The sequence below is a fragment of the Protomyctophum bolini genome, assembly GCF_963924005.1.
Source record: "Protomyctophum bolini genome assembly, chromosome: 11".
Lineage (NCBI taxonomy): Eukaryota > Metazoa > Chordata > Actinopteri > Myctophiformes > Myctophidae > Protomyctophum > Protomyctophum bolini.
This window is the reverse complement of record NC_137872.1, coordinates 14450509-14466586: the sequence shown is the minus strand read 5'-3', so window position 1 is coordinate 14466586 and position 16078 is coordinate 14450509. Positions and strand designations below refer to the sequence as shown.

The 16078-nt window shown below is 43.5% G+C and overlaps 2 protein-coding genes across 3 annotated transcripts in view; one reads left to right on the top strand and one right to left on the bottom strand.

Annotated features, from left to right (window-relative positions):
• Positions 1-2511: 2511 nt before the first annotated feature.
• LOC308323291 (eukaryotic translation initiation factor 3 subunit E-like) lies at positions 2512-3855 on the top strand (the record flags this gene model as incomplete). Its single annotated transcript, XM_080775013.1, has 1 exon — positions 2512-3855. The coding sequence occupies one exon, from the start codon at positions 2512-2514 to the stop codon at positions 3853-3855; it is 1344 nt and encodes a 447-aa protein (XP_080631139.1).
• A 5937-nt stretch (positions 3856-9792) lies between these two features.
• nherf1b (NHERF family PDZ scaffold protein 1b) overlaps positions 9793-16078 on the bottom strand; it is a 43214-nt gene continuing 36928 nt past the window's right edge. Inside the window, exons 5-7 of one of the 2 annotated variants that reach the window (XM_080775744.1) lie at positions 14050-14093; positions 10115-10234; positions 9793-9991 (exon numbers count right to left, since the gene is read on the bottom strand). In XM_080775744.1, coding sequence (XP_080631870.1) covers positions 9845-9991; positions 10115-10234; positions 14050-14093 — 311 coding nt within the window. In that variant the 3' untranslated portion in view covers positions 9793-9844. The remainder of the gene's footprint in view (positions 9992-10114; positions 10235-14049; positions 14094-16078) is intronic. The other variant, XM_080775745.1, reaches the window with a different exon arrangement.

The window sequence follows — 16078 nt, the reverse complement described above, 5'->3', positions numbered from 1 at the left end:
TGAATGTTGCCACCACTGTTGGAGCAGCCATAAACTACACAGGTTCATCCCGATGTTCTGGGCATCTTTGTAAAGTGAGTGTTAGTAGAAAGCAGGTAAAAGAGTAAGGTTTGAGCAGACTAATACCAGTAAGACACGCAAACGCGGGAAGCGAACGCAGCTGAGACCCTGCAGATCATGTCTGTCTGTCTGTGTGTCTGTCCCGCTGTTACTATGTGGACCTGGCCCCTTTTGTGCCCATATATGGAGCTGAGTGGACCTGGCCCCTTTTGTGCCCATATATGGAGCTGAGTGATTGCTGATGCAACACACTCCATATTTGGATAGCGGGACAGACACACACACAGACACACAGACAGACACACATGATCTGCTAGGTCTCATAGTAAGTGCTCACTGCGTTCGCAATCAATCATATATGTTCGCTGCGACCATGAGACCCGTTTCTGAATTTGTCAAATGGACAAAGTTTGTAGACACACACCAAAAGCTGGATATAGGAGGGGCTAGCGCACCTCAAAAACCATTATGTGGAAAGATTATGAGTGGAGGGTCTTCGGTGGCCTACTCTGGCACTGTGTTCTTAATAAGAGTATAGTTCACCGCAAAATTACTTATTTTAGCCAATAATTTGATGACCGGTAGAGTGTGTCCAGTAGGTGACTCAAAGACTGACCAGCCACCCGGCCATCACATTATTGGCTCAGCAAAGTGACAAAGACAAATAAGTCTCCATGAATTCAAGGCTTCATATGCCATGTGTAATGTAATGTGAAAATAAGATTTGTTTGGGGTGAACTACTCCTTTAAGTCGTCATGGTTAGCCCAGCCCGTATAATACCAGATTGCTATGGTTACCACTGTTGCTAATCAGAATCTTTAGACGCCAATCTGAATTTGAGGACCCCCATATGTGGGCACGTATGGTACATAATTCCATATTTGGGCATGACTGACTCAGCGTGACCTCATGGTGACAAGAGCATCACCTGTTTATAAGTCATCGCGGTCCCATTGATCTCCAACACTGCTACTGCGAACCAACTCAACAGGTTGTTTCTGTCTTTGCCTCGAGACTCAGAGGCTCAGGCAACATGAGGGCCAAGTGGAAGAAGAAACGGCAGCGCAGGCTGAAGCGTAAGAGGAGGAAGATGAGGCAGAGGTCAAAGTAGACCTTTGGGGGCAGCGATTGAGTGGTGGCCTAAAGCTAGAGGAGAGTGCCTGGTGGATGAAAGGTTCCCCGTTCCACCACCCCCAGTGCCCCCCCAAACCCAATGACCGCCGCTCCTCCACACCGTTGACGTGCCTTTGAGCAAGGCACTCCCCAATTGCTTCCAGAGTGGGGAGCTCACCATACCTACCCTGGTTAGATAAAAGGTTAAAAAACTAAACAAAAAAAAGGGATAAAAAGAACAAAATAAAAGTCTTGTTCACCTGCAGTTGTGATCCTGTCTGAACATTCAATGATGAGATTTTTCCAAGAGCTTTGAAGTAGGAATGGTCACCCTGGTCTGGAATGAAAGTCCTGGGTTTGAGAGTACACCATTTCCCCCTTACAATGCCAAGCCTTCAGAGGATGTCTACCGATAACTCAGCTGCCCGCTCTCCTCCCCGTCTCTGTCTATTAGGCTGCTGAGCTCTGAGGGATAGCCTGGATGGAACATCTGTCCTTCCGGGGAAAGCTACAATATAGCTGCAGCATTGGACTGCATGGTATAACCCGCAAGCATGCAGCTGGACCACATACAGATGGATGGATGGATGAGGATGGGTCCGAATAATCAATGAACTTTCTTTTTTTTCTTCACAAGCTATGCTGCCATCCAAAGCCTGACCGAGCGGATCCAGGCACCCCTAGCAAAATGTATACTATAGGCCTACTATAAAAACTGGTCGAACATTGGCCAAATTGACAAATAAATATACTGCAAGAAAGAAGCTGATCTACAAGCTCAACACTTGAGTGTCGCTATCCCCTCCTATGCCCAGCTTTGTGTGTTAGTGTGTACACTAACACCGGGCACTAGTGCAGTGTATAAAAACTGTGTGTTTTATTATAGTTCCGATGAACCATGTTGTCAATGGTGAACATTAACATCATCAAGTGCTTTCCGACACATATATGTGATGTGGATTCGCTTCTACACATCACAGGTTTATAGCCAGTAGAAAATGGGTGAACTTTGTCAAAATTATCCTCTCTCCTTATAGCTGTATCACTATACTGTATATCCCTAGATTTTCTGTCCCATCCTACTGCGCATGTGCTATGGGGGATTATCTTTTAGCCCCTGCATGTCTGCGTGCGTGTGTCAGTCTGAGCAGCCTACTGGGCCCGTTGCACAAAAATGGCACAAATCATAGATGCAGTGTCAAATTTGAATCACGCATTTAGGGCTCTCTAAACAACGCAGGCCCTTGAGTGATGTATGCTGCTCATACGTCACTGCAGCTGTGTTATATCTGCCACAGGTCACTCAGTGGACTGACTTTGTGCAAAGAAAAGTAAGGATGGCCCAGTACGATCTCACCCCCAAAATTGCCAATTTTTTGGACCGGCATCTTGTATTCCCCTTGCTGGAATTTCTTTCCACAAAAGAGATCTATAATAAACAGGAGCTGCTTCATGGAAAGCTGGACCTCGCCACTCACACCAACATGGTGGACTTCGCCACGGACGTGTACAAAGACCTCTCCCTAAACTGCGGGGACATTCTACGGGAGAAGAGGACAGCCGTGGTGGCTCAACTGAGACAGCTCCAGTCGGAGACAGAACCCATTGTGAAGATGTTTGAGGACCCAGAGATGGTCCGGCAAGTCCAGTCCGCCAGAGACGGACGGACGCTCTTCAACTATCTGACGGTAAAACACGACTTTCGCCAGAAGTCCCTGGACACCCTGTATCGATATGCCAAGCTCCAGTACGAGTGTGGAAACTACTGTGGAGCAGCCGAATACCTCTACTTCTTCCGCGTCTTGGTCCCGGCCACGGACAGAAACGCCCTGAGCTCCCTGTGGGGCAAGCTGGCCTCCGAGATCCTCACACAGAACTGGGATGCTGCCATGGAGGACCTCATTCGCCTGAGAGAGACCATCGACAACAACTCTGTTAGCTCCGCTCTGCAGTCTCTCCAGCAGAGGACGTGGCTCATTCACTGGTCACTGTTTGTCTTTTTCAACCACCCCAAAGGCAGAGACAATATCATTGATGTTTTCCTCTATCAGCCTCAATACCTCAACACCATTCAGACCATGTGCCCGCATGTCTTGCGCTACCTCACCGCGGCGGTCATCACAAACAAGGACGTCCGCAAGCGTTGGCAGGTTCTGAAAGATCTGGTCAAGGTTATACAGCAGGAGTCTTACACATACAGAGACCCGGTTACAGAGTTTGTGGAGTGCCTGTACGTGAACTTTGACTTTGACAGTGCCCAGAAGAAGCTAAGGGAGTGTGGGTCGCTTCTTGCGAATGACTTCTTCCTGGTTGCCTGCCGGGAGGACTTCATTGAGAACGCCCATCTCTTCATCTTTGAGACTTTCTGCAGGATACATCAGTGCATCAGCATCAGCATGCTGGCAGACAAGCTGAACATGACGCCCGAGGAGGCCGAGAGATGGATTGTGAACCTTATCCGGAATGCCAGGCTAGATGCCAAGATAGACTCTGAGCTGGGTCATGTGGTGATGGGGAACAACGCCGTTTCGCCCTACCAGCAGGTGATTGAGAAGACCAAGAGCCTCTTTTTCCGCATCCAAACGTTGGCCATGAACGTCGAGAAGAAGCAATCCCACAGCAACAGGAACGAGACTCCAAACTGGACAGGTCAAGAAACTGCGTTTTATAGAATCGATTGAAGACAGAGATGTTTTTATCCGTCTCTTATCTATGCATCATCTCTGTCAGCCGGTGGAGAAATTAGTTACCCGATTTGTATTTGTGTGGTTTGGACTAATTATAGTTTAGTTGCGTTATTTTTGTTGTATATTTTTTGCACGTTTGTATTTTGTATTGTTTCGCTTGGAAACACTTTGGAATGAATGTTTGAGTTGAGTTGCATGTTTTGGTAGTTAAATTTTCCCTGTCCACCACTGACACCAGCTCTGACCTGGCTGCACCTAGGTGGAAACACCTGCACCGGGGAGAATGCGATGCACCCGAGTGTGGGAGTGGCGGGTGCATTTAAACACTAAATATTTATACTTTGCAGAAAATAGCTTATTGCGAATGCAGTGAGCACTTACTATGAGACCTAGCAGATCATGTCTGTCTGTCTGTCCGTGTGTCACGCTTTTGTGCCCATATATGGAGCTGCTTTGGGGACTCCTTATATGGTTATGGCTGAGTCATGGTGACATGAGTGTGATGGCGTGGTCCAACTTGTGCCCATATATGGAGCTGCTTTGGGGACCCCTTATATGGTTATGGCTGAGTTAAAAACTTAACTTAAAAATAACTTAACTTAAATATGTACGAGCTGCGTTCGCTTCCCGCGTTTGCACGTCTTACTGGTAATATAGTATAGGGAGCACTGTAGAGAAGGACGCAGCTATCTATCACAGGCCAGAGATCCCAGGCCAGGCGGACGGGGACAGAGACACCCGGACACCTCAGCCGCTGAAATGGGCCAGTACCGCATGACAGGCAGGTCATCTGGTGTAAAACCTCATAGAGCAGAGCATGAAGCAGCAGCATAGCAGAGCAGCAAGGCCAATGAGCTGTGAGCAGGGAGGTTTAAATAGCCTGCCTCAATCAGATGGACTGAGCATGGGACTGATCAGCTGATCAGGAATTGGCCCTCCTTTGAGTGGTCTGCCTGGCTTCACATCATGATTTGTTCATGGTGTTTATATGCATAATAATTAATTTGTCTACCGCCATTTAGATGCCTCTGTACCAGGCTTTTTTCAAATAAATTAAACGTGTTTATATACTTAGTGGTGTAGGCCTAACCCAATATTGGGTTGTTAAATATTTTATTGTAAATTTGCAGACTTTCAAATTTAAAATCAGACCCGTCTGAACTGAGTGGTGCTGTTGGGGTGTCTGACTATAGTGGGTGTCTGACTATAGTGCAAACAGTGCAACACTCACTCTCCCTGTTTCTAGCTCAACAGCGCCACTTTAGCACCTGTTGGTACCCTAAACATACGGACATAGGGACGGACGGACATTGCTGTTCCTTGGAGTGGCTGCATCACTCAAAAAACACACCTGTGTGAAGGTGAATCATACATCATCTATTCATTGTCAATGGGAATCCTTTGTGTAGGACAGAAATAGCTGATTTGCTAATCTACATATGACAAATTCTCTATTCATTGTCAATGGGAATGTAATGTTTGTGTAAGACAAAAATCTACACAATAGCTGAATATAGGAGGGGCTAGCGCCCCTCAAACAATACCTACAATGGAAACTAGATGTAGATCCATTATATCTCGGAATATTAACCAGTAAGACGCGCAAACGCGGGAAGCGAACGCAGCTGAGACCCTGCAGATCATGTCTGTCTGTCTGTCTGTCTGTGTGTCTGTCCCGCTGTTACTGTATATGTGGACCTGGCCCCTTTTGTGCCCATATATGGAGCTGATGATTACAATTTACAATTTAGGCATTTAGCAGACGCTCTTAGAGCGACTTACATTAAACAAGAACAAAAAGCATGATGCAACACACTCCATATTTGGGTATATGTGGACCTGGCCCCTTTTGTGCCCATATATGGAGCTGATGATGCAACACACTCCATATTTGGACGTATAGCGGGACAGACACACACACAGACAGACATGATCTGCTAGGTCTCATAGTAAGTGCTCACTGCGTTTCGCAATGACATATATCTATGACTCCAAAACTTGGGCAAGGTTTCAGAATTTGACCACAGCCTCCATTGACTTCTGTTATAAAACAAAATAATTACTCAGTCACGTCCAGAAGTTTGCAAGACAAGTTACTGCCGACATTCAAACCAAACATGACTATCATTTCATTAGAAGGTCCACATTTACATTGTCACACCACCATATATGGTTGTCAATCAGCAACTATAAATCTGACCTCAAAACGTCAAACGCGTAGATCTCCATATATCGAGCTGACCTGTTCTGACATTCCATATGTTGATCCTTCCCCATCCATCCTTCCTCTTCGATGTCTCCCTTGACTGATACCTGTCCATTTAAACTCTAGACGGGCCTGCCCCAAAGTTATTAGTGCAGTTATTAGTGCCCGGCAGCTAGCGAAAACTAAATTAAGATCTTACCCTCAATGCCAAAGTGCCAGCGCTCAGCCAGCAGTCTGCTGTCACCCAGTCAGATATGTTGATCTGACCCCCCCATGCCAAAGTGCCAGCGCTCAGCCAGCAGTCTGCTGTCACCCAGTCAGATATGTTGATCTGACCCCCCATTCCAAAGCGCCATATCTCTCGACATAGCCTCACAACGCAAGTGTGAATGGTTGTGAGCTTGCAGATCAGACTATGGATGCTGGAGTTGAGGTGGTTAAATAATATTTGAAGGCTGCATAGCGGGCTGAAAATGTAGTATCGAATATGAAATTCTAAAAAACACACAAAGTGTACTCGGCAGGGTGCACACGAAATCAATACTATAAGACTAAAACAAGCATAAATAATACCAATTAGTAGTAATACTATTCTGTACCAAAACGTGCACTATTGTGCATGGTATTACTGTAAGTACGGTAGTTCAATCTAAGTCCAGAATTGCTGCTTGCTAACCCAGTGGTGCAGGAAACAAAGTACAAACACAAAGGCAAAGACAGTATGAACAGAGCAGTAAAATTATATATATTAAAATCACATAGGCCTACATACTCAGATAAAGATTTTCTTTCTCATCAGTCTTCTCTCTTTTGGACGTTCTCTTAATGTCTCCACTCCAGACTCCACCAGACCGAAGGCAGGTCTGAAGAACCACAGGCAGGCCAGCAACACCAAGCAGCCAGTTTGGTAGACTGACTGCAAGGCCTTTAAATACTCACACTGATTGATAATGAGGAAGTGACAGTGCAGGCATCCTACAGTGGCCCCTGAGGCTCAACTCTGACTAGCTACAAAAAAAAAAAAAGTTTTCACACCACACAGGCCTGTTATAGTGCCACCAGGAGGCCGATTTTTGCAGTACTCTTACTGTTACTCTTTACTGTTTGCATCTGGTGATGCAAATGAGGCAGCCTAGAATATTCCAGCAGGTTTGTTTCAGCACGACTGAACACATACAGTAGCCTACATCAACGTCACAGCACAATGTTGTGAAGACAAGTTTATTACAGTAGGCCTATAGAAATACCGCACTGCTCACACAAGCCCTCTTCATATAATTCATAATTCAATCATTAAAAAAAAACATTTCAATACTGAACAAAAATGCTTAATAATCTAGGGAAGTAAGAGAAGTCAATAAACCAGTCTGTGGAGTTAAAGCAGTGCTTTGGGGATTCATTCCAAAACTTTACAGGAAGCACAGACATTCATTTAAAACATACATGATATACAAAGCTACATACTTCAGCCTTTAAAGACATCTATAGAAATGTGTAAAAAATCTCAGAAAGCATTTTGTTTGTTTTTGTTTTGCCAGTAACAATAATAGAACATGGCAGAAACACAAAAGGAATAGCAATAATATACAAAGATCACCATGGCAACACTTTAGCCAGATTTATACTTGGTCACACGACGGAGCATAAATTAGGCCTCATGGAACGGATGGTATGGATTACTTAAATATTTCACATTTAGTCAAAGGTCTGGTTTAGCAAAATGCACCAGATGAAAGTATCTATAGAAATAAAAGCCATTGGCTTTATTGTGTATAATCGTTTTGATGTTAGTGTGACAATGTACTGCGTGTAATTGTACATAAACAATTATTTAATTATCAATAAAGTTAAAGCATCCAGATGAAACATGGATGAGAAGTGGTTGGCATTCTGGTGTCGGATCAAGAGTTTTGGTTCGAATCTCATTCACAGCATTCGATTCAGTCAATTGACTGGAAATTCACTTCCTGAATGGGGAAAATCTCAGTAAAGATTTATCTAATTCAATCACTGAAGATACTGCAGAGAATGAATGACCCTGCGTTATCACCACTTTAACCCTCAAGAAAATGTCACAATGTTCCAAAGGAGTGGCAATAGCACATCTACAACGCTCACGCGTTTGGTGCGATGCGTTGTGAGCTTGTAGATCACCACTACTTCCCACTATTCATTGTATGACCACACGTATGTAGGCCTTAAGTGGTTTACGGAGTGTGCGATTTCAAAGTGAAGACCACACGTTCGGTCGCAAACAGAAACAGGAGGAACTTGGGACAGATATGGACAGTGATTGTCAGGCGGGTTTACATGGTTGGTCCCATATTGTCATTCTAATAAAAGACACTCATCGTTGCCGTTGAGCAGAAACCTTGAACTGTATCTCCATATTTAAACTTTTCTGTTTTTAAGACCTGAGGCCGATTCTACACATGCCTTCAAATATTATTAGAAAATGTTCAAAGATAGCAGATATACAAGCTTGTAGATCTGCTATTCTTATGTTTAATCTAAAGTCTAAAATGACACAGACACTTTCCCTGTTTTAATGGTGTTAACAAAATAACACTCCATTTGGGCATTAATGAAGCACACCTCAGGAGTGATGTCAATGCCCCACTGCCTACGTCATTATAGTGGCGTCACACACGAGTAGCACAAACATCTGTTATTATTGAAACATTTTGAAAGTGAATGTGAAAGTGGTTAAAGGTATACCTTAAATCATTGGTAATTCTTTTCCTGTCACATGCCTGAGTCAATAATCCAATATTTGACTAATTGAAGTACATAGGAGACTTAACAAGAGTAAAACCATACTTAAAACATTCTCTCTGAACCATCAGTAGACACATCTTTATATATATATAATATAATATATATATAATATAATATAATATAATATAATATATAATATATATAATGGCAAATATGCCAGTCTAACCACAGATCCGACACAGGGGTAAGGGGTTGACACTATGGCAGGTAAACAAAATGTTGGGGCATGTGGAGTTTGCTTTCGAGTTGCCCAAACTGCAAGTGCACATTTGAGTGAGGAGTCTGCTATACTGTAAACACATCACGAGATCACAACACTGATATCGGTATTCGGTATCGGTATCGGCTAACATTGTGGTATTGGGATCGGATCGGGAACGAAGAAAGTGTATCGGGACACACACCGCATATATTGAATTATTGGCTCAGGAATTCGACAACAACAAAGAAATCCTTTGTGTTAAATATGTCTGTGGGTTTACCAATGATGAAAGTTTTTCGAGAGCTTTACAGTTTTGCAAGGTTTCCACGAGTTTCACAAAGTGTACAGTGTACGGCATTGACTGACAGGGTCAATTAAGCACTGATGCAAGCACGTACACACACCCACGCACACACACGCACACGCACACACACACACACACACACACACACACACACACACACACACACACACACACTTTTAATCTGTTCTATTTCTCTTTCCAACATTGGCATTATGCGTCGTTCATTGTTAGTAGTACATCCTTTATAACTGGAAGTTAATAACAACAATAATAATAATAATAATAATAATCTGAGTGTACACTATATTTTACAGATATCCCTCTCTCTCCTAACTGCTGGTTTATATTTCTCAAAACTTCTCACATCTATGTGAGCATGTTTACAACAGAGATGTGACTGTGTGTGTCTTGAGTATGTCTTGATGTGTGTCAGTGTGTGTGTGTGTGTGTGTGTGTGTGTGTGTGTGTGTGTGTGTGTGTGTGTGTGTGTTCTCTATAGGTTGCTGAACAGTTCATTCTTCTTGGTCCAGTCCATGGGCGGGGCTCTCTTGTTGGAGCGTTTCTGATGAGCGCGCTCCTTCACCTGCTGCAGCGTCAGGTTGAGGGCCGGGATGGCATCGCCGGGCATCTGCTCCGACTCCTTAGTGAAGGAAGGAAGGAAGGAAGGAACAAAGCTTAATTCATGACCGTGTTATCTGTACTCGGCAGAGATGGCTGAAAAGTGACAATGAAGCTGATTGTGACAGTATGTGCGTGATGTTACCTCAGGTGTGTTGTTAATTGGCGGGGTTGTCAGAGAGGTGTTGGACGAGGCGTTCGATGGAGACGGACTGACTGACAGCTTCAAGTCCCCTTCTGCCTCTTTGGCCACGCGACCGTTCACCTGGGACAGGGAATCAATCAATCAATCAATCAATCAATCAATCAATCAAAATTTCCCCCAGATTACAATTTAAAGTTGGATTGTGTAGCATCCATTTTGCGGCATGTCACTCCCTGTTTCCTGCCATTGTCTACTACTAGAACAGTGCCCGTTGGTGGGTGATCACTCAGGTGTGATCAATTGGCTAATTAAGGGCGAGGTCGCGCATCATTGTGAGTCAGAACATCATTGTGATTTGTGATTTCAGAACAGGCCAGCTCCATATATGGAGATGTAGGGGTGATCTGGATTTGGGCCCTGTCCGGAGCCTGGGCAGAGGCTTTTGTGCTGGTTCTGGACAACTGGTGATCGGACGGACTCGACACCGGCACAGAGACTTAGTGCATTTATAGATAGAAGATGAATATATACTATCAATAAAGGCAGAAAAGCCCCCCCCCTTTCTTCTCTTTAAATCTTTAAAGAAGTGTTTTTGGCGACACCTCCGGTAACTCAGTCCAAAGTATGTTGGAACTGCGATACACACAACTCAGTTTGAAAGAAAATAATGGATGATCATGTTACTACTCCAAAAAGAACACTGCTAGATCCTAATATAGCTCCAAGGCTGTTTTGAAACACAACAACCACGTTTTCAGTAATCTCAGCACCACTGCCCTGAACATTGTGTTGTTGATAGTAGTTATAAACACAGAAGCACGCAGGAGGAATTGTTTTTTTACCCGTTCTGAGACTGCAGGGTTCCCAGCTTGTCGGTCTGCTATTTTCGGCAAAACCTTTCCCCAAAATACGGATGCTGGGCTTTAAAGTGGCTAAAATCGATAACTCAATATGTTTCCTTTACATTTCTGCTGCTTGCGTGATTTGGGGTCAGACACAAAAAATTAAGAATTATTTTTTACGTGTAATGGTTATTGTGAAAAATATAGGCTACTAGTGAAAGATTACAATAAGTATATTTCTAGAGAGGATCAGTATATTTAGTGGTCCTTGAATGGCAACAACACTAATGGCATCAGAAGTGCTTCTGTGGCTGTGCGTAATTTATGTGCAGTACTATAGTCCACCACCTGGAGGCAGCCTTTCCTTATGAAGTTTATTCACTAACATACAGTGGCTTCACCAGTAGATACCAAAAGTGTTTCGGGGTAGAGTAATAACAGTAATTGGTCTGTAACTCTGAGAGTGTACCTCAGAGTTGCGAGAGATCAAATCCTGTTGACTAAGAATGACACGTCTGCAAACCTGGTCCCTGTCCCTACACTGTACAGTACAGCTTTCATTTGTGAGCTTTGAAGATCAGCTATTTTCTCTTCACTATTTTTTGCACAACAAATTGTAACATAACACTTAAGTTGTTAATTGATTCAGTGATATACAATATATATATATATATATACAATACTTTTGCACGTCCACGTCCAAGTCAATTTTGAATTCCAGACTTTTACTTGTTGTAACATAGTACTTCTACATTGCAGTATTGATACTTTTAATCAAGCAAGAAATGTGAGCACTTTTTCCACCACTGCTTAACATACCTGACAGGCAGCACGCCTTGAGCGGCAGGGAGCCGCAGCGGAACGGAGACTAGATGTTGAGATAGTAAGTAAATTAGGTCCAAGTGACTTATTGTCAGTATATCTGCCTGAGAAATGAAAGCGTCTACTGTAGGCGCTAGACCTGCTGAGGTGGAGTGCCACACCTTACACCTTACAGCTTCAGGTACTTCTTTTTGTGTTTCTTTCCATAACCCATTCTGACCGGGCACCCATTTTGGTGTTGGCATCATGTTATGCTTTACCTATTGAAAAATAGCAGATCTACAAGCTCATATCGCGCCACCGAGTGGCGCGATACGAGCTTGTAGGTCTGCTATTTTTGAAAAATTCGAAGAACGACTGACATTTTTAGAATCTGATCTCAGGTCAGAATGGGTTCATCAGACCCGTGTGTGTCCGGTGGAAACCTCGTATGAATCTGATCTCAGGTCAGAATGGGATAAATATACGCCCGCTACTTTATCACACTACAGCAGCGTCACACGAAAGCATCAAAAGTATCAGATCTGGAAGCTCTAAACGTGGCACTGAGCTGAGCTATAGTAGTATAATCTACTTTTTGAATGGGTTTGTTTCCACCCGACAAAGACCATATTGTTTCGGCCGGATGAGAAAATGTGTGTCCAACAAAAAACCCATTACTTTTCAAGAAATGCTACGGAAATGTTCAGTAACAGTAGAAATATATTTTTATCTATAATAATAATAGTATCACTACTTCTGCTTGACACTCGTATGAAGAAGCAGCCCTGAGGCCATTAAAAAAAAACAGATTTTGTGGGTCAAGGACCCCCAAAATTATATGTATTTGGCCGCGGACCCCCATCTCAAAATATTTTATTCCAGGGACCCCCAGAAGCAATTAAAGATTTGAGTTCCCTTTAAAAATAGATAGATTTTTTAATAGTTACAAATCTAAAATAACAGAGATGCTTTCCCGGTTTTAATGGGTCAAATAAATTAAAACATACATAATTTGTAGATACAGAACGACAATATCTTTTAGCTCTCGTGAATGGCATTTATTTTAATGAATGATGTTCCTTTTTTACAGAACATGAATAAATACCAGCCGTTTAGTTTAATACAAAATGGCACAGAGAAAGGTGTAGGCTGAAGCCGAGGCTTATTATGCCATTGCCTGCCCTCTTCCACTCCAAGACCTATAGTAAATGAACCCATGAAATATTATCTCACAGGTTCCCATTTTTCTCCAGAGTGAACCTTCCAATAAAAATGTATCAGTCCCTTAGTTACCAAAGCTGTGCTACTCATAACAAACTACTTAACAAAGTAATACAAAAACGCATGTGTGTGTGTGTGTGTGTGTGTGTGTGTGTGTGTGTGTGTGTGTGTGTGTGTGTGTGTGTGTGTGTGTGTGTGTGTGTGTGTGTGTGTGTGTGTGTGCTTGTGATCTACAGTAAAAGTAGATGAGTGTGCATGCACCCATAAGGATTATAGCTAATACCTTTCCAGGATTAACATGAAGCAGCTCAATGAATTTTCCCTAACTGCTCCACACTCGTGTGTGTGGCTTCAAGCTAGCCCCACAGTTTGTTATCACATCCCTCTGCTCTAACAGCCTGAGCCGTTCTTGTGGCAAGGCCCTTAGTCCATCATACAAGTGTTGTCAAGTCAGTCATTCACTGGAACTATACATTTGGTTGTGTGTGTGACTGTGTGTGGGGGGAGGAGAGTTACAAAACGCACCACATGGGTGGAGTTCCTAACACACTGTATAGTTGAACCATACAAATCGCCAGACAATATGTGGGTTTGGTTTTGGACGTCAACACGGTTCTGTGATTGATGACCTGCTGCCTGAGCTGTCGACAGTGACACAAACCCTGCCTATCTGGAACGGGACACAATTTCAAACAAACAAACCCCAGAGAATTCATGGCAAGAACCTCTGTATTTGCCCTGAGGGTGTTTAGTCTATAGACAGAGTGCTAACTGCACAGAAGCAAAGCAGGAGCCAGAAAGAAGTACTCACACACTAAAGTAAAAGCATCAATACTGCAATGTAGAAATACCAGAAGTAAAAGTCTGGAATTCAAAATTGACTTACCCCATGTAGACTTGAGGCAAAAAAAAAGGGAAAACTTTCTAAATCCTAACCTAATCCTAAAGTTTTCTAAAAATAAATCTCATTATCTCCATATTTTAGCTTTAACTTTTGAATTTGAATCCTGATAAGTAACAGTTTGGGACATTATCATGATGATGATGATGATGAATGAGAGATCCTACCTTGTCCTCCATGTCTCCGTTGATGAGCGGCTCAGGCAGAGGACCTGCAACACACCAACACACCCATTAGACAGTCACACATTTACAGTAAACACAAGAGAGAACCCCTCAAGCTGCGTTCACACGGACACGGATAATTCATTACTACCAAATAACTTGCCCAACAATAATGCAGCCAACACTACCGTAATGTGTACTGGACCGGACCGAAGCTTACTGTCTCATTCTAGTCCCCTCAGTGTCTTTGCTGTGGTACTGTAGCCTTCAGAACCAGCGGAGCAGAATGCTCCCCAGTGTCTTTGCTGTGGTACTGTTACTGTAGCCTTCAGAACCAGCGGAGCAGAATGCTCCCCTCAGTGTCTTTGCTGTGGTACTGTAGCCTTCAGAACCAGCGGAGCAGAATGCTCCCCTCAGTGTCTTTGCTGTGGTACTGTAGCCTTCAGAACCAGCGGAGCAGAATGCTCCCCTCAGTGTCTTTGCTGTGGTACTGTAGCCTTCAGAACCAGCGGAGCAGAATGCTCCGTTCGTTCCACTTAGATCAAGGAGTCCCTTCTGTGCAGCTCCGCTTTCATTCTACCAATGCCTCTCTATCTACTCTGTTACATAGCGCAGCTATGTGTAAAGAGCTCCATCTATTATTCACACATGCAGAGGGTTCCTCTGCATGCGTTCGCATGTTTCTCTGACATTGGCATTGGCCTCAGCCGTAATTTAAAAAAAAACACCCCGGTCCACTCGATAACTCGCTCTCACCACGGAGGCCCTACTCTTGGCCCTACTCTCGTGTCTTGACTAATCCAATAGCCCACGATGATTGCGCGCGCGGAGCAAAATGATCTCGAACGCTAATCTCTCCACTTTGAGAGGTTCTCTCGATGGGGAGACACTTGTGAATAGTGAATAGTCCTTGACATGAGAAAGTTTGGTTCTCAAACATTTTCATGTCAAGATGGGTATGTGTAGATGATATTTGGAGGCCGGAACACCACTATGTAAACCACTGCCACAGTATACATCATCGTTATGCACTTCAAATGTACTTAGTGTTGTAAAGTCACTAAGTACATTTACTCAAGTACTGTACTTAAGTAGAATTCTGAGCTATACTGTATATATCTATATTTGACTATACTAGAGTATTTCTACTCCACTACATCTCAGAGGCAAATATTGTACTTTTACTCCACTGCAATTATACATACATACAACATATACATTTCCGATCAACTTCTGAACTTGTAGATCTGCTATTTCCAAAAGATTTGTATACATTTCATATATTTGAAAATCAAAACTTGTTTAACGGGACATTCTACTTTCACTCCAATAAAAAGATGTGAGTTCTTTTCCACCACTGATTGTCAGAGAGGAATCAGAGGACCGACACATTTTACTTCTTCCACCACTGATTGTCAGAGAGGACAGACACATTTCTTACCTTCCATCCGTTATGTTTTCCCCTTTAGCCACTCGCTCCTTTTTATGGCTCTTATACAGCCCTTCCTTTGGCCCTACTACAGTCAGGTTCTCTTTAGTGTGTCTATTCTGAGAGCCAGCAGCGTCCTCTGTGTGTGTGTGTGTGTGTGTGTGTGTGTGTGTGTGTGTGTGTGTGTGTGTGTGTGTGTGTGTGTGTGTGTGTGTGTGTGTGTGTGTGTGTGTGTGAAGAGCCTCTCCTCTCCAAAATATACAGCTCCAGTACTGTGAGCTGAGAGAGGCCACTCAAGAGCCAGTGCCTTGGAAACCAAACAAAGGTGCTGGCCAGTGAGGCAGCATGTGTGCGCGTGTGCGTGTGTGTATGTCACTGTACTCAGGTACCCTGTGAGTGGTCAGCACATGGAGTTACCTGGGCAACATCTCAGTGGAATGTCTCTCCAGACTGGCTTTTTTGGGGCCTTTTCTTTGGGTCTCGTTCTGGACTGGAGGCCAAATATGGAACCAGGGAGCTTTTGATTGTTTTCATAGTGATTATGCTGTAGTATACTTTTTCACTAATCAAATAACATTGAAGAATTATTGTTTATATCATCTT